General features: G+C 38.0%; 4 protein-coding genes and 1 non-coding gene across 6 annotated transcripts; 4 read left to right on the top strand and 1 right to left on the bottom strand.

Moving 5' to 3' along the window:
- The first annotated feature begins 6,557 nt into the window (after window positions 1-6,557).
- Window positions 6,558-8,833, top strand: znf706 (zinc finger protein 706). 2 transcript variants are annotated; one of them, XM_020934416.2, is made up of 3 exons: window positions 6,558-6,730; window positions 7,890-8,038; window positions 8,325-8,833. In XM_020934416.2, the coding sequence occupies exons 2-3, from the start codon at window positions 7,904-7,906 to the stop codon at window positions 8,418-8,420; spliced, it is 231 nt and encodes a 76-aa protein (XP_020790075.1). In that variant the 5' UTR covers window positions 6,558-6,730; window positions 7,890-7,903; the 3' UTR covers window positions 8,421-8,833. The 2 variants fall into 2 exon arrangements, with proteins under 2 accessions (XP_020790075.1, XP_020790074.1); XM_020934415.2 differs by having other exon boundaries at window positions 6,571-6,730; window positions 7,893-8,038.
- A 696-nt stretch (window positions 8,834-9,529) lies between these two features.
- On the top strand, window positions 9,530-13,145 carry LOC110168939 (14-3-3 protein zeta-like). The gene is made up of 6 exons (XM_020934437.2): window positions 9,530-9,673; window positions 10,721-11,031; window positions 11,201-11,324; window positions 11,421-11,581; window positions 11,842-11,937; window positions 12,058-13,145. Exons 2-6 carry the CDS (start codon window positions 10,726-10,728, stop codon window positions 12,124-12,126), a joined length of 756 nt encoding a protein of 251 aa, XP_020790096.1. The 5' UTR covers window positions 9,530-9,673; window positions 10,721-10,725; the 3' UTR covers window positions 12,127-13,145.
- Window positions 13,146-14,266: 1,121 nt separating this feature from the next.
- Window positions 14,267-19,122, top strand: pabpc1b (poly A binding protein, cytoplasmic 1 b). Its single transcript, XM_055157693.1, has 14 exons — window positions 14,267-14,992; window positions 15,854-16,047; window positions 16,174-16,289; window positions 16,368-16,507; window positions 16,586-16,680; window positions 16,757-16,894; window positions 17,148-17,243; window positions 17,318-17,684; window positions 17,756-17,866; window positions 17,944-18,083; window positions 18,172-18,256; window positions 18,351-18,481; window positions 18,591-18,690; window positions 18,768-19,122. Exons 1-13 carry the CDS (start codon window positions 14,800-14,802, stop codon window positions 18,681-18,683), a joined length of 1,899 nt encoding a protein of 632 aa, XP_055013668.1. The 5' UTR covers window positions 14,267-14,799; the 3' UTR covers window positions 18,684-18,690; window positions 18,768-19,122.
- LOC129410225 (small nucleolar RNA SNORA5) lies at window positions 16,933-17,064 on the top strand. The gene has a single exon (XR_008632782.1). It is a non-coding gene; the product is annotated as a small nucleolar RNA SNORA5 (small nucleolar RNA).
- A 269-nt stretch (window positions 19,123-19,391) lies between the features above and the next one.
- On the bottom strand, window positions 19,392-20,774 carry afp4 (antifreeze protein type IV). Its single transcript, XM_020934335.2, has 4 exons — window positions 20,734-20,774; window positions 20,293-20,356; window positions 20,092-20,218; window positions 19,392-19,661 (listed from the first exon to the last, which is right to left on the bottom strand). Exons 2-4 carry the CDS (start codon window positions 20,339-20,341, stop codon window positions 19,460-19,462), a joined length of 378 nt encoding a protein of 125 aa, XP_020789994.1. The 5' UTR covers window positions 20,342-20,356; window positions 20,734-20,774; the 3' UTR covers window positions 19,392-19,459.
- Between the last annotated feature and the right edge of the window lie 7,200 nt (window positions 20,775-27,974).

The raw sequence follows: 27,974 nt of genomic DNA, 5'->3' as shown, positions 1-27,974 counted from the left end.
TCAGAGTTCTTTATTTTTCTTGCAGTGACACCGTAAATACAGTGAGTGACCAGCGAGTGTTTCCATGTGGATGAAAGAAGACACATTTGAGCCTTTGATTGACGGATGACCTCAGTGATTCCTGTCTATCTGCAGAGGCGCTCAGATAATCTCCAGCAGACAGAGGGTCAGGGAGGAGCCCGCTCATTTGCCAACACAATGCCATTGTCCCGTTAATGAAGAGGGCATTGTGAGTAGAGATCCTAGTGTTTGGGATAGCCCGGCTAAAGCAAACAATGGGTGTGTGTTTGTGTGTGACTTATTCAATTCAGCAGCACTTACCTTGCTTCAAGTGGAGTTTACAGCCAATGAGGGATCACCGAGAGTTTAAATAGACCTTAGATGACTAGAGCTGTGTACATATACTTTTAGTTTGAATCATTACATATAAAATTAAACTTATTAAAAAGTAACACAACATATTTGCAAACCTAACTTAATTAATGTTTTGTCAATTTACTTCCCAATTGGCCTGGTGCTTTTGCAGTGTTTGCATTCCCAAATACAGGCCCTTTGTTTATGAATACCCCCGGGCTATAGTATGGAAATGTGAAAATTACGTTTCAAATTCAGTTCAACGGCCGTTCTGGTTGTGTATGTCTGGGTGCATGAGTGTTTGTGCAGACTATCGCTAGTATCCTTCCTGGCTAATTTGTTTTACAGCGCACCTGGCCCTCTGCTGGCTTTGTATGTCTAAATGGAGTAGTTGTATAAATACAGGTGGAGTCCTTTTGGAGAGACAAGGTGGAAAATGTCTTTGATAATTCGCAGTCATCCAGGCTGTCAATAGAAAAAAGGTAATACAAACCACATTCAGTTTGCTTTTTATAACATTTTTACTAACATGGAATAAAGACCAGACTTGGAACCAACATGTTCTATAGACCATTGTTTCCCAAAGAGTGGGTCACGACCCTCAGGTGGGTGGCAAGAGATTTTTTTTGGTTCACCTTGTCACGATCTGCATGTACTTCTGCAATATACAGTTGTGTACATGGATCTGTGACCTTATCGACATTCTGGATAAGCATTTCATATCCTGTCCTCAGTAGGGCGAGTGTTTCTATGCTTATTCCTTTCACTACTACATATATGTGTGAATTGGGATTTTCTGTGCTCACAAAAATGACGACAAAGCACAGAAACAGTGAATGCTGCATCTGATCTGTGTGTTGCATTCTCCTCCTGCACCCCGGACTGGAACACACTACAAAAACACAGACAAGCCCACCTATCTCATTAGAATGTTGAAATGTTAAAACATGTTTTGTATAATTTCTAATCTTTTTGTTCATTTAATCAGTCAGTCAACAATAAAATATCCTCATTAATGTCCAGTAATGGTCAAATCCACCTTTATTTTGTGATTCAAGAATAATGTCTATTGACTGAAGGTTTGTGACTTTTAAAATATAGGACCCCAGAAAAAAAAAGTTTCAAAAACAATGACATAGACAACCAAATAACTAAATACCAATATACCTAATTAAAGAATATATAATATAATCGTTGCCTTTAACACACAAGAACAGCCACATTTGCTTCTGGAAAGTCTGAACTCTGCTCCAAACCATGTGCTATTAAAATTACTATTGTATCATTGCCAATTAGGCTGATTCAATTCATTGCAAAGCTCTATGTGAAACATGTCTAATTATAAGTGTAGTGTACAATCCATTACTGACATGATTTGGTGTTCAATGGCAGTAGCTGAGGATAAAGTGATAGAGAAGTAGTGGCAGAGTAGAATTAGTTGCAGTACTAATAAAGAAGTAGTCTCAGTAGACATACACTATCGGTCAAAAGTATTAGAACACCCTGATTTTTCCAGTTATTTATTGCAATTCAAGTCATGCAAGTCCAATGAAGAGCTTGAAATGGTACAAAGGTAAGTGCTGAACAGACAGAAGTTAAAAAAAAAAAAAAAAAAAAGGATACAGAACACAAGTCCAAGCTCTGCTAAAACTACCTCAGGAAAAAAGAACAAGATGATAAGTTTGAAAAAATAGAGTGTCCTGCACAGTCTTCAGACTTAAACCCAGTTGAGCTGGTTTTGGGATGAACTGGACAGAAGAGTGAAAGACAAGCAACCTACAAGTGCCACACATTTATGGGAACTTCTGCAACAGACTTGGGAAGAACTTTCTGAATAATATTTGATTTCTATTGTAAAAAGAACGAGCCTCGAGTGTGTTCAGCTGTTATATCTGCCAAAGGTGGACACTTTCATGAATCAAAAGTTTAGACTATGTTTTGGTCAACAGTAAATAGTAAAAACTAGAAAAAGTGTGGTGTTCTAAAACTTTTTACCAACTTTTGACTACTACTACTACTTATACTTCTATATATAGTGCAGAATAGACTATGGACAGGATGTGTTGTAGTAGTGGTAAATACTTGTAAAACTGTATATAATTACATGTGTTTTTACAGTACCTCCTCCACCCTAATATTTTCAGACAATTTCACTAATGTGATAACTGCACATGTCTGTCTTCTTTGTCTCTCTACATAGACTGTACTTGTAGGAATGTCTGTCATGTGGGTCTATGACAGCAGAAATCCTGAGAAGGCCATGTGCAAGCCGCCACACGCACAGGAAAACCAGTCCCTTCTTCTCCCATAGGATTGTGTGTGCTAAGTGTGAGAGAGGGGTGAAAGGTGGGTCCTACATACCGCGAGCGTTTCAGGCAGGACAGTAGCTTGTCTGGGCCTGGCCTGGATAATCTGTTGTTGTGATTTTGTGGCCGTTGTAACATGCAGGAGTCACTGTGGTGGGCAGTGGAAGGCTTAACTATTTGAGAAATGTATAATACTTAAAATTAAGGCGTGTTAATTTTGAAAGCCAGACAGAACAAGCACGTACCCTGTTGTTTTTGGTTGTGGTAATTACATATTTTTATATTTAAAGTGCGTATGACAGGTTGTGATTATTCTCTAATTAAGATTTAATTTGCTGTGATAATACCTGTAAATATAAATGATAGTTTTACATAAATCAAGAAGCAGTTTGTGAAGAAAAGTAGATAGATATGTTGTTCTGTCCAAAAGTTCAGCACAGTTTACACAACATCATATTTTTTTCATACACTTTTAACATTATTTCCACAAAATAAATGTGTTATCTTATATTTCTGTTTGTTAAATAATAATCTCTGTGTACATTAGAGGAGTTTTAGACCGCTGTATAACATGGTTGCTATTAAATTTCCTAGTGATAACATGATTTCCAACCAGGACATACCATTTTAAACCTAAAAAATGGTCAAAGTGGGAGAAGAATTATACAATTTTTAGGTAAATCTTAAATATAAGGACTTTAGGTGTGTTTTAGTAAACTGAGCCGTCCAACCTGCCATGGGTACTTTAATAACTTCATGGCAATACATGTTTTTTTCCTTATCTTTGGTCTGTACAGAACATTTTCCAATCCTACTCAAAGCAAGAATGCATGTTTTTTTTAGCTATAATTGAGCAATAAAAAACTGCAATTCAATAAATGTTAGATAAGTTTAATGAGAGAGATTGAGAGATACTGTACTTTTAATTGTTAATTGATGATTCATAGGTTACTTGTAAGATGCCCTACCTGATGTAACTCATTCCAGGAGATATAAAGATTGAGGGATGTAAAACTTATCAGGGATATTATGCAAAATAGTCATAAAAATATCGGCATGAGTCACAGCTCTTGGAATTCGATAAGTGATTATGAAATATTAGGCTTGACTTATTGCATTGTTTAAAATCCACAAATATTTGACTTTGGGACCCAGAAAGCAGCTGCTGTTGCCACTCTCACAATCGCCCTCTGTCCATTTCACAGTTTGACCTCAGCAATCACCTTTGCTTCTGTGCAGATCCAAATTTTTGTCTACCTGAGTAAGAAATTAACTTCACCTCAAGGCATATCCAGAAAATATTGTTAGGGTCGGGCAGTGATGGATGAAGCACTAAATTTGGTAAAAGTACAGATACAACGGTAAAAAGTTACTCACGTAAAAAAACATGACATGAAAAAAATCCAGTTAAGTAAAAGTATTAAAGTACCTGTTTACAAAAAGTGAAAGTCTTTTGCAGAGATTTTTAGAACAATTAAAGGATCAAATATAGTGGTTATAGCAGATTTTATGTGATTCAACTGATTTCTTATTTTTTCTAACTGCTTTTGTATATTTGGTTTGCTCAAAGTTGGGACAGAAACTCAAATTTAATGTTCTAAAAAAGTCTCCACCATTTCAGCAGTGTAAAGAAAAGTACTTGAGTATTTCAGCTCAGATCTAAAATGTAGTGGAGTGGGAAGTACAGATACCTGCTCTCAAATGTGATGAAGTAAAGGTAAAAAGTATCCAGTAAAATTAAATTGAAGTAAAGTACAGGTATGTAAAATATGTACTTTACTTTTGTACTGTTACCTTCCACTACTGAGCTCAGGACATTTGAAAGTGACGCCTTCTACTTAAGTGCACATAAAAGTAAATTATACAAATTCCATTGCTAATCCACATTTCTTGCAGGAGGACAGGGTCATGTGATCTGTCTGTGAAGCGAATGCAGTGAAAGTTACAAGTGTTGTGACTGTGTCAAAGACGTGAGTTCGGCCCGACTGGTCTGGCAGCATTGTGGCATGTCACAGTGGTGCAGTGGACTGTGGCTAAACCTGTTCATTGGGAAAAAGGAGGAAAACAGCGGAGTGCACTGAGAGGGCAGGAAGAGATGAGACACTTCCTAGTGTGATAATTCTTCTCCTTACAACAATTGACAAGCTTCAGTTGACACATACTCACATTCACAACATTCTGTGGGTTAATATTGTTCAAATGAGACTTGAGCATGTAAATTTCATATTGTAAAAGAACATGATCACTAATATAAATATAATCATAATATAATAATACTTTAATGTCCCCATATTATTGCTGCTAAATGTTCTTTTTCATTATTTGTGCATTTTCCTTTTGGATAATTGTTTTGACAATACAATTTAGATTATTTTATTGTTGTATTTATTATTGCTCTAGTCTGTAAATGACTCAAACTCAAACATGCATGTCTTTGGTCAATAGGAGGTCACAGGATCCAACCCACTATCTCCAGTGTCAGGGCACAGACGTGTATGTAATAAAGTGTATTAATGAATTAATTATTCTGACATTTTACTATACTATTCTTACCAAATGCACTCAGGAATAATCACTTTGATGAGTATTGCATTATTGATATCAAAATATTGTTCAGAAACAGCTTGACAAGACCTGAAAGCCCCTGTGGCAGCAGGACAGAAACCAAACGGGAAAAACCTATTCTTATTCTCCTTCACAATGGCCAAGCAGATGATATTCTCCTGTGCTATTGAGTGGCTGACACCTGGAAGATTTGCTTTCACACCAGCCCTGAGGCCTATCAGCCCCACCCCTCACATAAGCAGCATGTCCATGCACAGAAAAACCTTCAGGGCGGGGGAACTTGAGCAATGTGTGGCTTTTGTCATAAGCACCTTTTTTTTCTTTCTGTCTTTCTTTGACTTGTTGCCCCCCTTATGAAAGCATAATCACATCCTTTCCCCGTGAGAGACATTTCCCCATTCACAAAAGACAGAGGAGGGTCTCCCTTTACTTATGGGGTGAAAAAGTGGAGGAAGGGCATCAACTAGGGGAATTTTCTCACAATGATAACATTTCTCTAGATACTCATACCTTACAGTCACTGAAGTATGCTATAATGACCAAAAGGGTGGGGGGTTAATATAGACACAGGTAGGGACTTGAATGTTAAGTGAGACCACGGTCAAGGTCTAACCATGAGTTATACATCGATATGAAACTGGTGTTTAGTCGTATGGGAGCCATTCAGAGAAGAGATAGACTAACTGCAGATTATTTACATATTAGCAGAATTTAGTCAAATAAAGCCCAGAGGAGAACAGCTCCACTGTATCTCTGTCTGGAAAACCACATCAGATGGAACAGATAAATGAGCATACAGTGCAAACCAGATATTTTGATGAAGCGTAATATAACTCACAATTCAAATGTGCTTATTTGCATACCTGTATAGTGCCTAGTGCGCAAGTCTGTGTGTGTGTTTGTGTGTATTTGTGTGTGGGGGGCGGAGTGTGTTTTTGCAAAGAGTATCCCTCTTCTTTGCAGTCTAAGTACATGTGCATTGATCTAATTGTACCACTTGAGGGCAACATAGCTGACTACCAACGACTGGCCCTTTGATTTCCCAAGCATTTTGGTGCATTCGCGGATTTTGATAGACGCGTAAATTTCCAACAACCTTTTAACGATTTATTTAATTATTTTAACGATTCTCATTGTTCATTGAAGTGACGTGAAATTTACATAGCTAAAAAATGGTGCCAACACTGGCTAAATATAGCTAAAGTATTTTATGAAGGCATCATTTAACACGATTTAAGACTATTTAGGTCAGGAACACAAACTTTTGGTTATGCTTTTAAGAGCAAGGATAACATATTGGTGCTATAATGACATATTTTGTTGGCTTGCTTTACAGACTGGTAAAACAATGTTTATGTGTCGTACTTTGGTTTTTGGTCATTGAGAATTGAAAATTTCTGTGCCATTTGAAAGCGACATTTGCCTTCAGTTGTCAGTGTGAACCGAGCAGCTGTCACTTGAGCTAGCTTGTGTTAACTTGTTTCACGACAATCAGTCTTTTCCAGGTAAGATTTGTTGTCTTATAATGTCTTATTTTAGCTCGTACTGTTCTATTATTTGTAAAATTATTGATTTTAAGACTCTACTGGTCAGGCTAAACCATGTGGCTAGCGTGTTAGCCAGCTGACTTTATACCCTTCGTGGGGATTGATGTTTTGGTCTGACTTTCGAGCCTCATGCTAAACTGGTTTGTCCATAAGAGAGTGTGCTTTCTAAGCATTTAGAGCTAGGTGATGTCGTTTTCTGATAGTCCTTACATCTAAAATAACCGTATATGCTCAAATGTTCAGAACATTTGGCATTTCAAATGACAATGTTGCAGACATAATACACAGACAACATTTAATCACGTCGAAATTGTGATAATTTATACATGTACAGTTACACAAAAATTATTATTGTCAGGAGAGAGAATTCTACGAAGTATGGTGGCCAGCATGGACTATAGCTAATGGGTTATTTATAGTAGTAGCTCGTAAGAGGGGCTGGATTACCAGGGGGTCTAGTGCTCTTGGTCTTAAGTCCCTCTGTGTCTTTAGCACGGAAATGACATTTCTGTGATGTTGTGAGTAATCGTTTCTCTTTGTAGTGTCTTTCCTTGGTATTAGTACCCTTATTTACAATATCCTGTCTAACTTTCTTGTACCTCACATTTCCTTGTTTAGCCTCTCTTGGACACAGGGAAGTGCCAGTGTATTGTCCAAAGGGCATGTATCATACTAAATATTGATGTATATTATATTGTAGAGTATATATTGTAGTGTATAATATAATTTTAATAATAATAATACATTATGATTGTGTGCATTATTCATTCACTCTATACCTGGTGCTGGTGGAGTACTACTGTAGTCACAGCTGCCCTGAGGTAAACTAACAAAACAGAGGCTATCAGTCTGCACATCAGCCTCTGTGACCACCACCAGTCATTACTTACAGACTTACACAACACTCCACCTTCACAATAGGCAAGATCAGTGAAGTGTCTTGCCCAAGGACCCAACAGCAGTAGTATGCACTTTTGCCACTGCTGCCCCACTGAGGCACCTGATATTAGCAGTCTTCCATCCCAGGCCCAAACCTGCTGAGCTGCTAAGAAGAGACGAGATCAGGCAATGACAAGGTTGTATTCTAATATAACAATGACAATAACATTTCTTGTAGCAGATTTTACCACCATGGCTCGTGGGCATCAAAAGATTCAGTCCCAGCAAAAAAATGCCAAGAAGCAGGCCGAGATGAAGAAGGCAAAGGGACATGACCAGAAGACGGCAGCCAAAGCAGCTCTAGTTTTCAGCTGCAGTGTATGCAAGGTTGGCATGTCATGATTTAAACACAATGTTGTTGACAAATTTACATTTAATTTTGAATTGTAATGGGATTTTATAGAGTGGCACACTGAACAAATGTGTGACTATACTACAAAGAATAATGAAAAAGGATTTAATCCCCATATCCATTTGTTAAATATGTAAACACGTGTAAAATATAATGTTAACACATTTTCAGGGTATATATTTAAAATTGTTATTTTTATGTCTCTAAGGCTAACTATTTGAATAATGTTATCTATGTTATTTTTATTTCATATTTTTGCAGTCCCAGATGCCTGACCCAAAAACATTCAAACAACACTTTGAAAGCAAGCACCCGAAGTCCCCTTTGCCCCCAGAACTAGAGGGAGTGGAGGCGTAAAATGGTTCTTTCCACTTGAGTCTTACCATGGATACCAAATGGATTATTCAGAGCAGTGCACCAAGTCTGCCCTTGTCCATGTCTGAAAGGAGTGATGTAATCATGATGAGGCTGTTTTCCTCATTTCTGCCAACCTGCCTTTGAACAAGTCCTCGATTGAATAGATGTGTGATATGTCCAACTACAAGCACAATGTACCTCATCATCTCACTCCTGGTGACTTGATTGTCTCGTGACATTTTGTAATACTGCAGAAAATAATCCATGTGCAAGTAAATAGACCAAAGTGGGATTAATTTTCTTTAAATAATTACTGTCATGGAATAAGAGTGGGTCTACTAAACTGCCCTCAAATCTGTCAGACATTCTGATCATTGTATTTTATAATGTGTAATAAATCATACTTTATTTTTCTTCCTTTCCCATTTTTCTTGTATGGCTTCAAAGATTACTCTGTGCTTTATTCAATATTCTTATTGTCATTTAGTTATTTTAGTCTCTGAGTCACTACAGCAAACAAGTTTGTTCCTGTCACCTGCATCCTCTTCCTATAGCAACCACTGTTTTTTTTGTTTGTTTTAGTTTTATCATTTGGGCCGTGGGTTTTATTTTAAAACTCATATGCGGGGTTCCTTCTTGATTATCTTTTTACTGGGCTTAAAGCAACCAGCTGGACAGTAGAGTACACCCCTCTACATGTCTAAAAACTTACAGATTCTAGGCAAAACCATTTACCATTTTAAACCATATTTAAAATATAGCACAGTTATTATACTGTAATGATTAAAGACGGCAGGACCCATTTAATACAGGTGCAATAGGTAATTGTAAAGCAAATCCAAATAGAGGATTTTGTTGTTCATTACCCGCACTGGTTTCCCCAGTCAGCAACATGCGGCAATTACATGCGTTTGAAAACTACATTTACCATGAGCCTTTGCGAAGCAAGTTTGAACAGGAAGCTCAACTTATGGTAAAACGTTTTGTTAAAATTCATTTATAGTTTTAAATGTGCAATAAATGTGTAAACAGACGTAACCCTGTCAAACGGAAAAACTTTATCCTCAGTTATTCGGTATTTGCTATTTTTGTTGTTAAAATGTGGTTTCCAGGCAACGCGGCTGTGACGTCATTACTCCCAGCGCGACCCTGCAGCTTGTTCTTTGATTGGAGGGAAACCCCGTGGAAGAGCGGGAGCGATCATCAGCTGTACGAGCAGGAAGCAGAATAACTGCGTTTTTCGGACCACACAGGTAAGATAATGCTCCAATATCGCTACGAAAAGAGTTAGAGATTACATTTAGTCTATGGTATTGTTAATGTTCGGGCGCGCATCTTTTAATCCGCCGAGAAAGGGATGTACATGTCCGCGAGCGAGTGGCTACTTGCTCAGTCATTGTTCGGTGCCTGCATAGAAAGATGGGCTATATGCACCCCACGCAATTTCTTCCATTTGCCGTCTTGTGATGGTTTTAACGTTACGTTGCTGACTTTGCGTTTGAATCGTATCTGAAAACTATAATAATGGCAAATATTTGAAACGAACGCGATGGGCTGTTTTCCAGGAAGCAAAAAGGGCGTTTACGTCGGCTGGTCCCGGACGTTTTACCCTGTCTTTAAAACAGAATGCTGTCCCCCTATAATGGTTTAGACAGTCCTATTCATATTATATGTATTTACTGTTAAGCCTTATAGATACAAACCCTCCTGTCCGTTTTTTTTCTATTCTTTTATTACAGCGTTTAGCTTTAGCAGGCAGGTGTGACGTGAAACTGGGTGGCCCACATTCCTGTAAAGGGCGCAGGTGTGTGCATGCTGGCAAATCTCACTTTCAGTCACACCTTTTTATTCCTATTATCCAACTATTGGCTCCAACTTTGAAGAGAGTAGTTGGTAAGAAATTACAAATTAATCTGGTATTCTTAGCATGTTTTTACTATAATTTAGGAGTTTAAAATCCACGATGCACTAGTTTTTGTGATTTAAATTATTTAATGCTTGAGTTTGTGAGATTGCCATTTTGACAAAACTGCCTATTTAGATCGCTCCTTGACTTTTCTTGTAGTGTGGTGGTTTTGAGTGTGGTCTTGTGACTGTTTTTAAAATTCGTTTTGTCATTTAAATTTTCTTTCAATACCAGAAGCATGATGGTTACAAGCTTTTAAAATGCTCTCCAAATTACATTCAGTTTTATTAACATTTTCACCTTTTCTCTTTTGTGTACTGGCCATCAAATATTTGTTATAAAATAATACATCTTTTATATAGTCATTTTCATGCTTGCTTTCATTCATTCACAGCAAACATGCCTGATAAGGAAGAATTGGTATGTCGGGCCAGACTAGCCGAGCAGGCTGAGCGCTATGATGACATGGCAACGGCCATGAAGAAAGTCACTCAGGAAGCTAAGGAGCCTCTGACTGTGGAGGAGCGTAACCTGTTGTCTGTGGCCTTCAAGAATGTGGTGGGGTCCCGGAGATCAGGCTGGAGAATGCTGACCAGCCAAGAGAAGAAATATTCTGAGAATGGTGACACCAAAAATGCGGAGTTAGCCAAGACTTACAGAGAGGAAATTGAAAAGGAGCTGAATGACATTTGTACTGAAGTTGTGGTAAGGATAAGTCCTAATTACTATAAGTAACGATAAGTAACTAATAAGTAACGATAAGTAACTAATAAGTAACGATAAGTAACTAATAACACTAGTAAATGAATTTAATTCAAGTTAAAATTACCCTTCCTTTGAGTCCTTCAAAGTTGGTGTTTATTGTGTTTTACAGGAGTTGCTTGAAAAGTTCTTGATTCCTCAGTCAAGCAAAGATGAGGGGAAGGTTTTTTACCTGAAGATGAAGGGAGATTATTTCCGTTATCAGGCTGAGGTGGCTTGTGGAGACCAGAAGCAAAGTATGTACAATTTTGGCATCAGTTACAATTACTTCTTAACTGAAGTGGCTCAAATACAAATAGAATTGTTTTAACGCTTGTCTAACTGTTTTGCAGAAGTCATCAATGACTCTGAAGCAGCCTATAATAAAGCATTGGAAATCAGCCAGAACATGCCCACTACACATCCCATCCGGCTAGGCCTAGCTCTTAACTTCTCTGTCTTTTATTACGAGATTGCTAATGACCAGAAGAAGGCCTGTGAATTAGCTAAGAAAGTAAGAACAATGTCTTATTTACTTAAATAAGGTATATGTGAAAATTTTATATTTTTCCCCAAAGTCACTACCTGTAAAGTGAACCTTCAAACCCAAAACTAATTTTACTGATCACTATTTTTATGTTGATTTATTGACAATTGCAGAAAGATGTTACATGGTGATAAAGTGTTCAGATCTGTTGGAGCTCACAACACATGTACTACCGTTAAGATAAATTAAAACAGTTGTGCTAAATTGCTACTGGTTTTCTCACACAGGCTTTTGATTTGGCCATTAATGACCTGGACACCACCTCAGAGGATTCCTACAAGGACAGCACCTTAATCATGCAGCTGCTCCGTGACAATCTGACAGTGAGTAGCCATTGTCCTCTCATTCATGTGACAGTTTAAGTTTTTCTTAGTACAACTGCGTCATTATTTAGATGTAGACAGTTGTATTGAAAGCTGAAAGATTGGATGCTTGTTTTTCAGCTGTGGACCACCGGTGAGGGCGATTGCGAGGGTGAAGACTTGCCGCAAGACGAGGATAATAAACAGTGATCTTCACAAAGATCCTTGAACACATTTTTACCTCTCACCAGCCTAAGTCGCGCATGTGGGTTGCGTGTGCACATACATGAACACACATGTATGTTTACACTCCCAAGTATAAAGTACAGTATGTATGCGCTAAAAACATTGTGTGTTAAATGTATGAGCACCACCACTGAAAAATTATCTCAAGGTTTGATTATTTTGTCCATAACTTAATCCTAATTGAAAGCCTATTCCAGTCCTTCAAATACATTTTTGTGTAGTGCATCAATCTTGATGGCATTGCACAATGAACAAACCCCAACGCCAAAACTCCTTGAAAGCATATACACTATAAAATGGTGTGAGCATGATATAGTTTGTATCCTTCTGCCTGCTGAACTGGTGCTTTTTATGGCTGGTGCTTGTGTTATGTGGCGTGGTGGGTTTTCTGTGCGATCAGGTGCAAAGATGACTGTCCATAATTAGCCACATGCTAAAAGTGTCGTTTCTTTAGTTTACTAAAAGGTTACATTCCATTGTGCTTGACTTTTTTCTTTTGACAATGTACTATATTGTTTCTATATTCATTTTTCATGCCACATGACTTGAGGCCTCAGAAAAAGTGAACAACTTTTAAAATGGCTTGATACTGTAACTTTTGATATTTTATCTTTTTCTCAGTACAGAGAATACTTAGGTCATGTGCCTCTTTGTGGCTTTATACCTTTCTATTCAGGTGTTTTTGTATTTTCATTTGTGTGTTTAATTCCCTTTGATTCCTGGTATGTCTGTCGTTCTCAGCAATATGGTATTATGGATTTGGCGGCTTGTAATGAACCTGGGATTCTCTCTAAGATGTAAGCCATTTTGTTGTGACATTCCCATGTGTGATTGGATTATTAAAAAGTATGGCCTTTAATCAACATTTCCAGTTATATATGATGGCACTGTATGGCTGTGCAGAGGGTTGCAGGATTTACGGTTACTAATTGCTCTCTGGTTATGTGCTTTCATGTAAGTGGAATTAAAACATTCAATTTAAAGCTGCAATGTTAATGGTTTTATTTCAACCTCTAATTACATTTCCCACACTTGGAAAAAGGCTTGTCCTAAAAAGGACTGTGGACTGGACGCTAAAGGACAGTGTTATATTGAAAATGGCTGCCCTCTACTGATGGTGATGAGTATTGAATCTAAAACGTCCCATGTGCGATTTAGAAATGAGGTGTGTGTCGTATTCTTGTCGGTGTTATTTCCATATTGATGCATAAAAAAACACGATGCATTTATATCGAAATAACACTATAGATTATTATATTTCTTTTAATGTTTTTTAAGGACATCACAATCGCATTAGACAAGCCATATGCATTGCTTAGAGTTGTTTTTTTCCACAAGTGCAAGTTTTCAAGACCTGTCCGTGGAAAAAATAAAAATATATGCATAAAAACAGACAAGACACAATAGTTACATACAGATAATGCAATAATCTTTTCATTGAGTGCATTTTTGGGTGGAAACAGAATAATTTGAATTTACTTTTACATTTGTTGCTATTGTTTCCTAATTTTAAATCAGCTGGTTGCAGTTTCACAGTCTGGCCCTTTTGGCAGAGAAGAGGAAGAACGAAGAATTGTCCTGTACACAATTACCACTAGTGGTACCTCTTGTCGCTCTGTGTGTACATTGTACGGTCCTGGCAAATTCTAAATTCAGAGTTATGGCACTTAAAAAAATATCAAATTTAAATATTTATGTTTTTTTTTATTATTATTATTACAGTATGGTGCAAGTGTCTGGGCTTTTTTTTTGTCAAGGACCTTAAGAGTCAGATTGTGTAATGAACAGAGGTTTCCATGTGGTTGAGGAGGCCTGCGACCATGAGGTGACACAATAATAGATGCGAAAAGATCATTGCGTTCATGAATAATTTTGAAATCTGGGGACGTGGGGAAACATTTGCAGCAGCCCTGTCGTAATTACAAGATTAAATAGATCTGTGAAGCTTAGAGAGGTAAAAGAGTTTGATGTGTCAAAACTAACGCTAAATTGAACATGTGAGGTAGTTTCGGACTATTTCATCATCGCCCACCGCCCATCTGCTTCAGCGCCATTGGCTCGCTGCAGTGACTCATCCGGAAGTATAAAGCACACAACTTTCCCCCGTTCTCCTCCCCTCAACCCCGGCTGATAGTGCTGCGTGAGTGCGTGTGTGCTCCTGAGCCCGCTCGGCACACATAATAAAAATACAAAAAAAATACAAAAAAATCTAAAAATATAAAAAACGAAAAAATTCTTCTTCTTTATTTTTTTTAAAATCTTTTGTAACGAGCTGCGGAGTGGGACTTGAGAGACATTCGAAGGTAACGGACGCTAAGAACTTGCTGCCAAGCCAACGTGTAATCCATCAAACGGCATTTTAAACGACGTGTTATTGGAAATAGGGCGAAATTTTGACTCGGTGTTGTCCGCGTGAGTAGTGGCAAAGTTGTGTGATCGTTTTATTCGCGTTTTAAGTGGTCACATTGTCCTTTTGTTGTACATTGAGCGGAGCACGCTGCGGCGGCCAGGCCAACGGCTCATCTAAATTCTGTCGCGAGTGACGCCGTTCCACTGACCGTTAACTCCACATAAACCGTCGCAAAGTTTTCATTTCGACGCTGACGCTGTAGTTTCGAGCCTCTTTAGTCGGACAAAATGAACCCCAGCGCTCCTAGTTACCCCATGGCTTCTCTCTACGTCGGGGACCTGCATACGGATGTGACCGAGGCTATGCTGTACGAGAAATTCAGCCCAGCTGGAGCCATCCTCTCTATCCGGGTCTGCAGGGACATGATCACTCGGCGCTCCCTCGGATACGCCTATGTCAACTTCCAGCAGCCTGCAGATGGTAAGATAACTCTCAAAATATGTTTTTGTCAGTGTTATATACATATACAGACGCTTTAAGATGCTTCCCCAAGACTGCTTGTATTACACGTGACTGCGGCCGACATGTTGTAGAAACCTCTCCCCGGTTGAACCTCCCATCAGCAGAGGCGTAACTTGGCTCAAAGTTTAACCCCAGCTACCCTGCCTACCAAAATAATGTTGCAGTGAAGTGCTAACCAACAGACCCCTTCAGTGATTTGATTAAAAGGGGGAAAAAACGTGTTTTATGTTTGTCCAAAACTAACAACTTTATTTTTGTTTTTGAATTGGTTCATCTTGTAACTCCCCCTTTCCCATGTTTCTGTTGACCACAGATAACCAGGACTGGGCGTGTGTTGGGTGTGTTTGTTTTACAGATCAGATTCAATATATTTGTTCATTTCTGAAATATTTTTTAATAACGTGGAAACACAACATTTAAGTTGTTTATTGACATAATCTACTGTAACTACAAGTGTCCTTCAGAGTTACACTGCAGGGGCCTGGAGCTGCTCTCAAATGTAAATTTACTCTAGTGGGGGTTGTCCAGGGTAGAGGGGGTGACTGAAAATCGACTTAACTACCCTCTCCAAAATCAAAGCTTTTGTGATTGACAGTCGAGCCCTTTGTGGCTGATGAGCCTTATAACGCCTGCACATGTTAATGGACTCATTGCACATTTCCCCCAAATTAATAAAGGCTAAATGCATGTTAAGAAAACAACTTGAACTACATGGATGGAAAAGTTGAATATATTAGTTGGTGACAACTGATTTGCATTTATCATAAAGTAGTTGCAAGTTGTTTTTACAGAAACATCTGTTTATACTTTCTTCTACAGCTGAGCGTGCGCTGGACACTATGAACTTTGATGTAATCAAGGGGCGTCCGGTGCGCATTATGTGGTCCCAGCGTGACCCGTCATTGAGAAAGAGTGGTGTAGGAAATATCTTCATTAAGAATCTTGACAAGTCAATTGACAACAAGGCTCTGTATGACACCTTCTCTGCTTTCGGCAACATCTTGTCATGCAAGGTACAGCTTTACTACATTGGTCTTTCTCCATTACTTTTACTGTAGAAGTAACTTCTAACATGCATGTTTTTAATGGACATGAATTTAGGTTTTTAATGTGACTGTTGTTTTGATTGCTTTTTGAAGGTTGTTTGTGATGAAAATGGCTCCAAGGGCTATGGCTTTGTGCATTTTGAGACTCATGAGGCAGCCGAGCGTGCCATAGAGAAAATGAACGGCATGCTGCTGAATGACCGCAAAGTGTAAGCGTGTTTATAATTGTTGCATTGGGGAGTTGTATACTGTCCACAAGTGCTAATGAGCTTTGATTTTTATTACAGGTTTGTTGGCCGCTTCAAATCTCGCAAAGAGCGTGAGGCTGAAATGGGAGCACGGGCCAGAGAGTTTACAAATGTCTATGTTAAAAACTTTGGAGATGATGTAGATGATGAGAAACTGAGGGAGCTTTTCAGTCAGTTTGGTATGTCCATACTTTAATTGTGTAGATTTTGTCATTGTTTAGATTTATTGTTTATTGTTTCATGATTTTGGCGCACAGGAAATGCTCTCAGTATCCGTGTGATGACGGATGCCACAGGGAAATCCCGGGGATTTGGATTTGTCAGCTTTGAGAGGCACGAGGATGCACAGAAGGTGTGTGTGCTTTTTCAAAACTCTTTGTAAAGCAACTAACTGTTTGCTTTAAGGTGAATGTGTTTCTTCTTCACAGGCTGTTGATGAGATGAATGGGAAGGAGTTCCAGGGCAGACCGATCTATGTGGGACGAGCTCAGAAGAAGATGGAGCGTCAAACTGAACTCAGGCGTCGATTTGAGCAAATGAAGCAAGACAGAATGACTAGATACCAGGTGGGCTGGCTATTTTTGGCATGGTGCTATAATGAATCTGCAGCTTTGTCAAATTCGGTGCACCTTTTTGTAAGATGCACTGGCCAAAATGGCTGCAAGAGTAACTGTCGTTCATGGGCCTCAACTTCTCTTCAGTGGAATTTGGGGATAAGTTTGTCCTTCAGACAGATCATTTATTTTGTCTGTACGTTTCACAGCATACTGTTATTTTGTATTGTATTATTACTGATGGCAAACATCTGTTTATGCTCAGGGCGTTAACTTGTATGTGAAGAATCTTGATGATGGCATCGACGATGAGCGTCTGCGAAAAGAGTTCTCTCCATTTGGCACCATCACCAGTGCAAAGGTATCGGTGTTAATTTGCTGAGTTTTTACCTTCTGCTATAATGCAAAGTCCTGAATACATGATTTCTTATCCAGGTCATGTTGGAAGGTGGTCGCAGTAAAGGATTTGGTTTTGTGTGTTTTTCCTCACCTGAGGAAGCCACTAAAGCAGTGACTGAAATGAATGGGCGCATTGTGGCCACAAAGCCACTGTATGTAGCTCTGGCACAGAGGAAAGAGGAACGACAGGCTCACCTCACCAACCAGTACATGCAGCGTATGGCCAGTGTGCGTGCTGTTCCAAACCCAGTCATCAACCCCTACCAGCCAGCCCCGCCCTCTGGATACTTCATGGCCACCATACCCCAGGCCCAGAATCGTGCAGCATATTATCCTGCCGCAGGGCAGATGGCACAGCTGCGCCCCAGCCCACGCTGGGCCACCCAGAACGTCAGGCCACAGCGTGAGTGTCAGACAGCTCTCACTCAATATAGTTGCCATGTCATGTCAGTAACACATTGTTTTTGCTCATAGACTTCCAGAGTATGCCCACTGCAGTGCGGGCGGCGCCTCCTCGCCCTCAGACCTTCGGCGCCATGCGTCCCACCGCCCAAATACCTCGTATGATTTCAGCCCAGAGAGTCGGTCAGTCATCTCAGACTCTCATTCAACTTTTTTCCTGCTGTTTTCTTCATGTTAAGAGATTTGTTTTCTCTGTGCAGCCACTCAGCCTATGGCCCCTCGCCCAGCTGCAGCAGCGCCCTCTGCTGCCCCTGTACGTGGCGTCCCTCAGTACAAGTACTCGGCAGGAGTCCGTAACCCCCAGCAGCACATGACCCCAACCCAGGTCGGCATGCCGCAGGTACACACTGCTGAGGTTTTACACCTCCCCCGTTTCCTCAACACCTCATTTTCAGTGGCTAAGTTTATTTCTGTTTCTTTGTGTTCAGGCTGCTGTCCATGTGCAGGGCCAGGAGCCCCTGACCGCCTCCATGTTGGCTGCTGCCCCGCCCCAAGAGCAAAAGCAGATGCTGGGTAAGTGTGACTTTAAACATGCTTAATGCTTCCACAAATTACATAAAGTCAATAAGTATTTTTCTTAATATGTGAATGATTTTGGTTTTGTCAGGAGAGCGCCTATTCCCCCTGATCCAGAACATGCACCTGAGCCTGGCAGGAAAGATCACAGGGATGCTGCTGGAGATCGACAACTCTGAGCTCCTTCACATGCTCGAGTCTCCTGAATCTCTGCGCTCAAAGGTCAGTACCACTGCACATCTGTCAGGTGTGTCGGAGTCAGCCTGAATTCTGAGGAGAAATATTTATTACCAACTTCACACATGTTTGTCTTGGCCATGTGTGTGAGCAGGTGGATGAGGCAGTTGCTGTGCTCCAGGCTCATCAGGCCAAAGAAGCCGTTCAAAAGACTGTGACCAACACAGCTGTGGCTGCAAGTGTTTAGACCCAAGGTGAGAACAGAACAGAACCTAAACTGAAAGTCTCAAAATATTACGGAAGTGCTAATCATAAGTTTGTGTCTTTGCAGGAGCGTGGGACCTTGAGAAGGGGAAAAACAAAAAATAACTGTACAAACAAAGTAAAACAAGTAAAAATAATTACTTAAAAAAGTTAAACAAGTGTCCAACCAGGCCTAAAATGCAAGAATTGGCCTGGTTTGCATTAAAAATCAAAACTTACAAAAAAATAGAAAATATTTCAAATAGGTTATATATTCAAGCGTTTTAGAGGAGACATTTGTCATTATAATACAGTATTTAACACATTCCTTTATTATTTTATCCATTTTAAATTTTGAATGTTTGGGCTGTGATTGAAAGCCAGTTACTCTTACTGTGAATTTACTTTTTGCTTGCATCAATAAAAGGAAAATAATAAAAACATTTGAAATATGAAGTTCTTTTTGTTCCAATATAATTTCAGAAATGGTCATATAACTTTTTAAAAATCAAAAACGACTGGCATTGCTGTACCTTTTTGAATTTTGATATTTAGATGTGTTTTTACTTACACCCAGGGGTTGGGTTTATGTTGTGATTTTGGAAACACTGGGTCATAATGGTAAGCCTTCTTAAATTTAAACTGACATGATAAAAGTAAAGTTGCATTGAAATGGAAATGATCACCACATCTTGTGCTTCAAGTTTTATTGTGTTTTTTGACAGATGTTAAACAGCATTGAAGCACATCAGAGTGGGCTCTAGCACACTGGTACATGGCTTAGTTAGCAATAGCCTTGGCCTTCTCTGTGAGCTTCTGTACTAAAGCCTCCATCTCTCTCTGGAGGTTCTGCAGAAGGGGCTGCATCTGCTCCTGCAGGGGCTTCACCTGCTCCTCCACAGTCGACAGGACGGTCCTCAGTTGCTCCTCTACCTGAGGGGCAAGGGCCTCCAGCTGGGTCCTAGAGCCCTCCAGCATAGTCCTGTGAGGTTACAAAACTCATTTGAATCATCGTAGAGTGTTGAGAAATGCAAACATTTTCCCAACAGACTACCTCACATAATTTAAATATATAAAAAAAAATATTCTAGCCACCTAATCTCAACTGAATGCTAATGGGCTACATAATCCTAATCTCATTTGACACTCATCAGTTCAGTCACTTATCAACTGTTTCTCTCCTCCGTATCAATGATTTCTCAGGCATTATCTGTTTGTTCTGACCTGTTACACTGAAATCCAAATGATCAAAAGTCCTACAGAACTGTAAAAGCTGTAGATAAACTGTTATTGTCAGTGAAGACTCCAAGTTAGTTTGTCCTAAATATTGCTTAAATTTGAGCAGCATAAATGTAATTGAAAGGTCTATACTCCAGCGGTTGTACAATTGTGTGTTTGTTGATGTGACTCACTGGGCCTGGGCGGCCAGGTCGTTCTGCTGGAAGACTTTGTTCACCTCCTCAATCATCTTGTTCTTTGCATCCTCCAGGTACTCTGTGATCCTGGTCAGGTCCTGAGAGGCATCCTGAGCCAGGCTCCCTGTACGCATCACACAACATCCAATTAACCACATAACAGATATATATTTTAGAGTAGATCTTTTTGTTTTTTACCTTGAGCCAGGGCAAACACAAACAGAGCGGCGATGATGGCGTACTTCATGGTGACTGAGCGGACCTAGTACAGAACACAAAAATAATTGAGCAACAAATCGAAACATTGGATCAATAAAGTTGTGTCCACTTCTGGGAACTCTTACTTTCTGTGAGGCAAGTTCACCTCAGCCAAGTGCATTGCTTTTAGTTTAAAAATCTTAATCAAATCTCCATGTAAGTAAGCAGTGACGTTTAGCAATCAGGAACTCTGAATAGATCTTGAATTTTTATTTATTTAGACCTATTTCTTCAGATTTACAGTAAATTTCTAATTGGTATAGTCATGATAAAAGCTATAATTTATATGAGACGACATACTGGTAATGAAAAGATTTGACCAGTTCATACATATTTATTGGCATCACAGAAAATCCCCATACACCATAACGGTGTACTCACCTGTGCAGCAGGGCAATGTAGACCAGATGGTGCCTTTTTAATGCCCCTTCAGCCTTTTTATACCTCCATCTAACTCTGTGATGACGCTGCCTTCTGATTGGACAAGATGATAGGACCAACTACACGTTATTGGCTGCTCGTTGGAAGTGGGTGTCTCATGATTGACCCTTGCTGCTCCGAGTTCCACCTAAACGCCGTCTGACAAAGTCCAAGGGTCCCATTCGTGCTGACACTCCACTGCGGGTGACGCATCTTATCAAGATGATTACAAACAAATCAACAACTCAGAGAAGGGCTGGTGAGGTCACTGTACGGATAACAGCATCTCAGATTAGATACAATGGTGTAGGATGCTTGTTTGGTATATCGTAATAAAACTCCTTTGATTATGAAGTTATTTTTTAAGTCAAACTTGATTTAAAATTTAAGAAAGACACTCTGTGAATGTGAAAGTGGGTCAATGATAATAAAATAATGCTTCAATTCATTAGTATTAGGTCTTATACTATTATGTAATGAGCTTATGTCACAAGAATTAAAACATTTTATAAAGCCTAATCAAAGGCACAAATCATTTTTTGTAACTCAGCTGTACGTCTATTAAAAAAAGACATATATGACCTTTTAATCTTCAGTACATGTTCTTGGATTTGTGGTTTTACAAACTAATCTTTGATATTCTAAGTATTACTCACACAGTCTCAAAGTCTGTATGTTATAGTGGGGGAGGACAAATACTACATGGAAGCAGGACAGAACAGGATGTAAAGTAAAATTGTGTTTTTCAACCTTTTTTCAGCCACGGGACACTTTTTGGATTAAATTGCTCACTCACAAAAACATAACCAAATCAGACCATTCTGGAAAGTTTTGGAAATGCTAATATTTCCTTTTTCCTGTGTCTAATTCTTTCTATGGGGTATGATGATAGTTTTGGTTTCTCAAATGATTCAGAAGTTGCTCAGGAACCACCAAAATAGTAAATTAAATGTATATACGTAAAATAACCTGAACCCGAATAGAATTTTGTCCTAAGGTGCACCTGTGTTCCCTGGGAGACTGGTTGAAAATCAGTGTGGTAAAGTATAAAAGCCAGAGGTGGAAGGTAACAAAGTGCATAAGTAAATCAATCAATACTTAAGTACCTGCACTTAAGTAAATTTTACAGTGGATACTTTTTACTTTTACTTCACTACATTTGAGAGTAGGTATCTGTTCTTCCTACTCAACTACATTTTACATCTAGACTGAAAAGTAAAAAGTACTTTTCTTTATGGTGTGAGACCTGTTGAAATGGCAGAGACTTTTTTGTTTTTTTAGCACCTTAATTTGAGTTTCCGTCCATTTCCAGCTAGAAAAAGAAAGAAGAAATCCATTGAACCACTTAAAATCTGCTAAATTATTTTTCAAAATCACTACATTTCATCCTTTAATTGGAAAATTATTTTAGATTTTACTCTTTAGGTGCTTTAATACTTTTACTTAAGTGTTTTTTTCATGTGATACTTTTACTTGAGTAACTTTTTACATTTGTAGCTGTACTTTTACTTCCTTCATCTAGCTCTGGTTACAGCCAAAGTAAAATATCCTGATTTCGTATTACATCATAACACTCTAAACTACTTAATGTTCAGAAATGTCTCGCTTATTCTGTAAAACCCTTTGAATTACTTTGTGTACAAACTGTCCTACACAAATAAACTTGCCTTGCCTATTTGGTAGAGATTGCCTTTACCAAAATTACTGAAGATAATTGCTATTGTTGGGTCTTTTCCACATGAAACAACTGCTGAAAAGACTAAAGCTACAAAATGAATATACTTAGTGGATGTAAATAGTAAAGGTGAAACAAAATGTACTAAAACGTAAATCCAGTAGTCTACTCTTTGCTGCCACCTGAAATTATTAAGTAACAAAGCTTAACTATTGAGTCATTTTGCTCTTAGCCATGTGGATCTAACTCTCCTACCTTTGCTTTCCACTGTTACTTATCTGTGGATCTTTATGGCTGCTGTAAAGTCATTAATGAACTCCCCTTTCTGCCAATAAAAGTTACAATTTAGGCCTTACAGTGAAGTGATTTTTGTTATTATTAGTGATTATTCTTGCGTAAAAGAAGGCATACATGCATTGTAAGCTTTACCCAACCTGACAGGGACCACAGTATCATAGGTTGAGAAATATTTGTCAAGAGAGCTTCACGTTGTGGTTTCAAAGTCAGACAATAAGATTTGATCAGATCCAGATGTGGGAATGTGGGCCTCGCTCATGGTCGCTGGCTTTGCCCCGTGTACGCCAAAATGTATTTCAATGTATTCAAGTCTGTTTTATATCCCGTATTTATTGTAAACAGCGCGCTCTGGATGTGAAGCTGCCCGTGTGAAAGAATGTCAAGAATTCAAGGATCCAGTGGATAACAGTGTAGCAGCAAAACGTGAAAAATACACTCCTCACATTTCATCTGGCAGAAGTTAAGACAATTATACACAGTGGTGGAAGTGCAAAAGTAAATTACAATACTTAAGTACTATTTTAGGTATCTGTATCTGTAAGTACATTTTACAGTGGATACTTTTTCTTTTTCTTCACTACATTTGACATTTTAGATCTGGAATGAGAAATAAAAAGTGCCTTTCTTTATGGGCACTGAGTTTATTTTTTAATCACATTTGATTTGAGTTTCAATCCCAACTTTGAGCAAATCAAATACACAAAAATGGCTACAAAAATTTAGAAATCAATTGAATCACTTAAAATCAGCTAAGTCAGGGGTGTCAAATTCACAGAGGGCCACAATTAAAAACTGGGACTAAGTCGTGGGTCAAACTAAATATTTACTGAAAAATTTCAACAACATCCTTCGAGATATGTAATGTTAAACCTTTTCTTATTAAAATAAATATTTAATAATCAATCAATCAAACTTTATTTACAAAGCGCTTTTCATACAAAAATGTAACACAAAATGCTTTACAGTGATTAATAATAGACTTAAACAGTGAATTCAGAACAAGCATAATAAAAAATAATAACAACATTTTAAATAAATAATGTCTCTATAGCATATCTGTAGCCAGTGAGCAGCTCTAATACATATTTGATATGATCTCGCGGGCCTGAGTTTGACATGTCTGAGCTAAATTATTTATGAAAATCATTACATTTCATCCTTTAACTGTTTTAAAAATCTCTGCAAATTACTTTAACTCTAACAGGTGCTTCAATATTTTTACTTCAGTAGATTTTTTTTCATGTGATGCTTTTACTTGAGTAACATTTTTCCCCTGTGTCTGTACTTTTACTTAAGTAACAAAACTGAGTATTTCATCCACCACTATTTACATATATAAATATCGGTACAAACCTCATAAATGCTGATGTTTTTACAAGTTTCGCCTCCAAACACTGGCTTTCATTGTAGCCTAACATTTATGAATCAAATAATATATTTGATCTAGGACTTTACAGGAGCATCAGTTGCCAAAATAAAAGAAGTCATTGTAGAAGTTGTGGTAGCAGTAATAGTAATAGTAGGAAGAATAGAAAGACAGTGAGAACAGAGCCTATAATATCTATAATAAAATTTAATGATACAATAGAGCACATAATGAAGTGAAGATTTTAGTTAATTTCGGGTGTTCCTTAAAAAAGTGAATTGTGTAACTTTTCAAGTGGAGGCTCTGTCACCTGCTTGTTTCTATGGATATGTCGTTCCTTCGCACTGGATTGTTCCACAGTATGACTTTAAACAGCTCTACCTTACATGTATTAAATTACAGGTGGGTTTGTAGCTCAAAGACAGTATTCTGACTGTGAGCGGGGTCGCCTGTCCACAGATCTATCTGACTTGTAACTTGGTCTGGTCTCCATGTAAATAGATGCAGACAGGTTGAACACCACACTGTCAAACATTCCAAACAAAGTAATAACATTTCCACGGAGAAAAGCATTTGACTGACCCTCTACCAAAAAATTTACACAGTGTACCTTTAGAGGCAGTTTTGAGTATTTCAGATTAAAAGTATTGGATGTAAACTGGACTTCTTCGAAAGACCCAAACACAAGAACAGGGCTTGTAATGTGCACTCAAGGTTATTGTTGACGTTATTCAAGTGAGTAATGGGGGAAAGTACGCCCCCCAGTGAACCCAGATCAAATTACACATTACCACGATAACCACATGTGTCTGGCTCTACTCTGTACCTAGAATTTCAGTAAAATATACACAAAGGCTACTTCAACTCCAAACTGGATGTTATAGGCCCTATTTGTTCAGACAGTTTATATTATTGTTTCTATAAACTCCTTCTCTTTATACTGCTATTATACTAATATAATAACCAGTGGATGAGGTACTCTTGAAGTACCCTGAAGTACTTTTTACTGAGTTAAAAGTACAGATACAAAGGCAAAAAGTTACTCATATAAAAGTATCACATGAAAAAAGTTTAAAAGTTTAGAAAAGTTTAAAAACATATTTTAAGAGTAAAAAGTATTTTGCTTTTAAAAATTTTTTTTTTTTTTAACTATTAAAGGATAAAATAGTGATTTTACAGATGCATGCTCTCAAATGTAGTGAAGTAAAACTAAAAAGTATCCTCTGTAAAATGTACTTAAGTAAAGTACAGGTACGTAAAATGTTTACTTTTACTTCTGTACTTCGTTACCTTCCACCACTGATTATTACTAGTGCAAGGTTTCTATAGACAACTAATAAAACAGAACAGGCTAAAACTATTACTACTTTTTCTATCCAACACAAACACTAAAAACTAGGCCTACTCCTTCCAAAACAGTAAAGGTCTAACATCATATTTGTAGCTTGTAACTTATAACAGTTATCACCACAAGTTTTATTTCTAAAGTGCATTTAAAACAGCAAGAAAATAAAAATAGATATTTTATTCTCAAGTAAAAGTAGGTCAGCTCTAGGTTATTTGAGATATTTTTTCCAGAATGGCTTATGCTACTAAAACGCCTCCTTTCCTTATTGGATCAAGACAAACGTAAACAATGAATCTTTCCTATTTGATTCAACAGTATCCTCTGATTCACCCCTGGACCACACAAAGAATGAAAAACACGCAGAGAAACCAGAAAAATCATAAAACACCAGGAACATAATGCCTCTATTCTCCCTTGTGGATATTGTTCCTCTGCCCAAACCTGGTGGTCCAATAACTCTTGAGTTTGGTTTGTTGGCCCCGTCCACGTCACTTTTGGCTCAGACTGTACAGCTCTGTGTACTATGATCACATGCCACGGACTGGAGCACTGGGGGCTGGAGGAGAACAGCAGAGGCTCAGATTTCTTTGGCCTGATTTTTATCTGACTTTCCTCTGCTGCGTTCAAGTGCTCGGGAAAAGTGGGAATTAGTCATATGGATTGCAATCACATGAAGGGAGGGAAGATGAACAAAATGTCACGTAAAAAATAGACAGACAGACAGGGACAAGTAGCAATATTTAGAGATTTTAACTAAACATAGACATGGACACAATTAAACTTCTGGGGAGGGGACTGGAAATGTAAAAGCTTTACTTCATCCATCCCCTTTTCAAACCGTACATAGTTGTAACTGCATTTGTATTGTTATGTTGTTATGTGAATTGTATCTGCAGGTTTGAAACAAATAAGTAAATAAATAAATAAATACTTGAAAAGGACTTCCTAGGCCAAATTGAAACTACTATAATAGTGTGAAATCCTCATGAGAGGTGATTGGATTTTAAACAGATTTGAGATTCTTGAGACCTACGACTGTTGATCTGGAGCTGGTCGTGAGATATTAATAAGTTCTCGTTACTCCATGTTTTCTACACGAAGCACAAAACATGATGCCAAAAAGAGCCAAAAATTGCATAGTGTACACCCAGCTTTAGTTCAATACTTTTGATTGAGGTATTGAGGTGCAAAAACCCATTAAACTTAGACTTAGACAACTTTATTGATCCACAAGTGAAATTATTTGGACACAGTAGCTCCCTTGTCACTATATACTAAATTAAAAAATAAATCGTAATAATAAATTGTAAATAAACTGCAAAAAAAGAGCAAGAGACAGGTGTCAAATAAGACATACTAATATAAATGTAAATCTACAAGTCAAAATAAAATAGAAGAATAAAAAAATAATAAAAATCTCAGCTTTATACAAAAGGTCATCAAAAGACAGTGCAACAGTGATATGATGATTGACAGGTATATAAAGGTGAGTTGTTGTACAGTTGTAGGGAGTATTATCTGTTACGTAAGGGTGAGTTGTTGTTCAGTTTTAGGGAGTATTATCTGTTACATCAGGGTGAACAGTTGTACAGTTGTAGGGAGTATTATCTGTTACATAAAGGTGAGTTGTTGTACAGTTGTAGGGAGTATTATCTTTTACATAAGGGTGAGTTGTTGTACAGTTGTAGGGAGTATTATCTTTTACATAAGGGTGAGTTGTTGTACAGTTGTAGGGAGTATTATCTTTTACATAAAGGTGAGTTGTTGTACAGTTATAGGGAGTATTATCTTTTACATAAGGGTGAGTTGTTGTACAGTTGTAAGGAGTATTATCTTTTACATAAAGGTGAGTAGTTGTACAGTTGTGGGGAGTGTTATCGGTTGCAGAAAAGTGAGTAGTTGTACAGTTGTAGGGAGTATTATCTGTTAAGGGTGACTTGTAACACAATAATACAGATTTTACAGAATATCTTTGTGCAAATATGAGAGACTTAATTGTTTTTCTTATATGGACTGTGTGTCTCAAAACAAACCATAATGAGAATTAGGGATGTAACAATAACCGAAATATCGTGATATCGTATCGTCAAAAGTCTCCTTTGCTTGAATTCATGGTTTTATAGTAGCCACAGCTAATAAACATAGGGAACTACATATCCCATGATTCATTTCAGCGCAAACAACATGAGGAAATATGTTTTTGGCTTGAATTCTTGGAATTATGTTGGAAATAATTCACACAAAAATCTTGTCCAGGTATTTTAAAAGCAAAAAAGTGGCCCATCTACAATTATATTAGCTTCTTCAAAATATCTCAGTAAATATCGTACTGTGAGATGAATATCGTGATAATATCGTACTGTGAGATTTGGATATCGTTACATCCTTAATGAGAATATTAGAAACAAGTAGATACTAATTAAATTACACACTAAAATACTATGTAAAACTTAATTAAACCAGTTAACGGACTGATTTTCCTTGATGTTCCGTTTTCCCAGTGTCCCTGAATGCCT

Source organism: Boleophthalmus pectinirostris, unplaced genomic scaffold, assembly GCF_026225935.1.
Source record: "Boleophthalmus pectinirostris isolate CB_2022bp ecotype Guang Dong unplaced genomic scaffold, ASM2622593v1 HiC_scaffold_21, whole genome shotgun sequence".
Classification (NCBI taxonomy): domain Eukaryota; kingdom Metazoa; phylum Chordata; class Actinopteri; order Gobiiformes; family Gobiidae; genus Boleophthalmus; species Boleophthalmus pectinirostris.
Note: the sequence above shows the minus strand (reverse complement) of the source record. Positions and strands in the feature narration are given on the sequence as shown.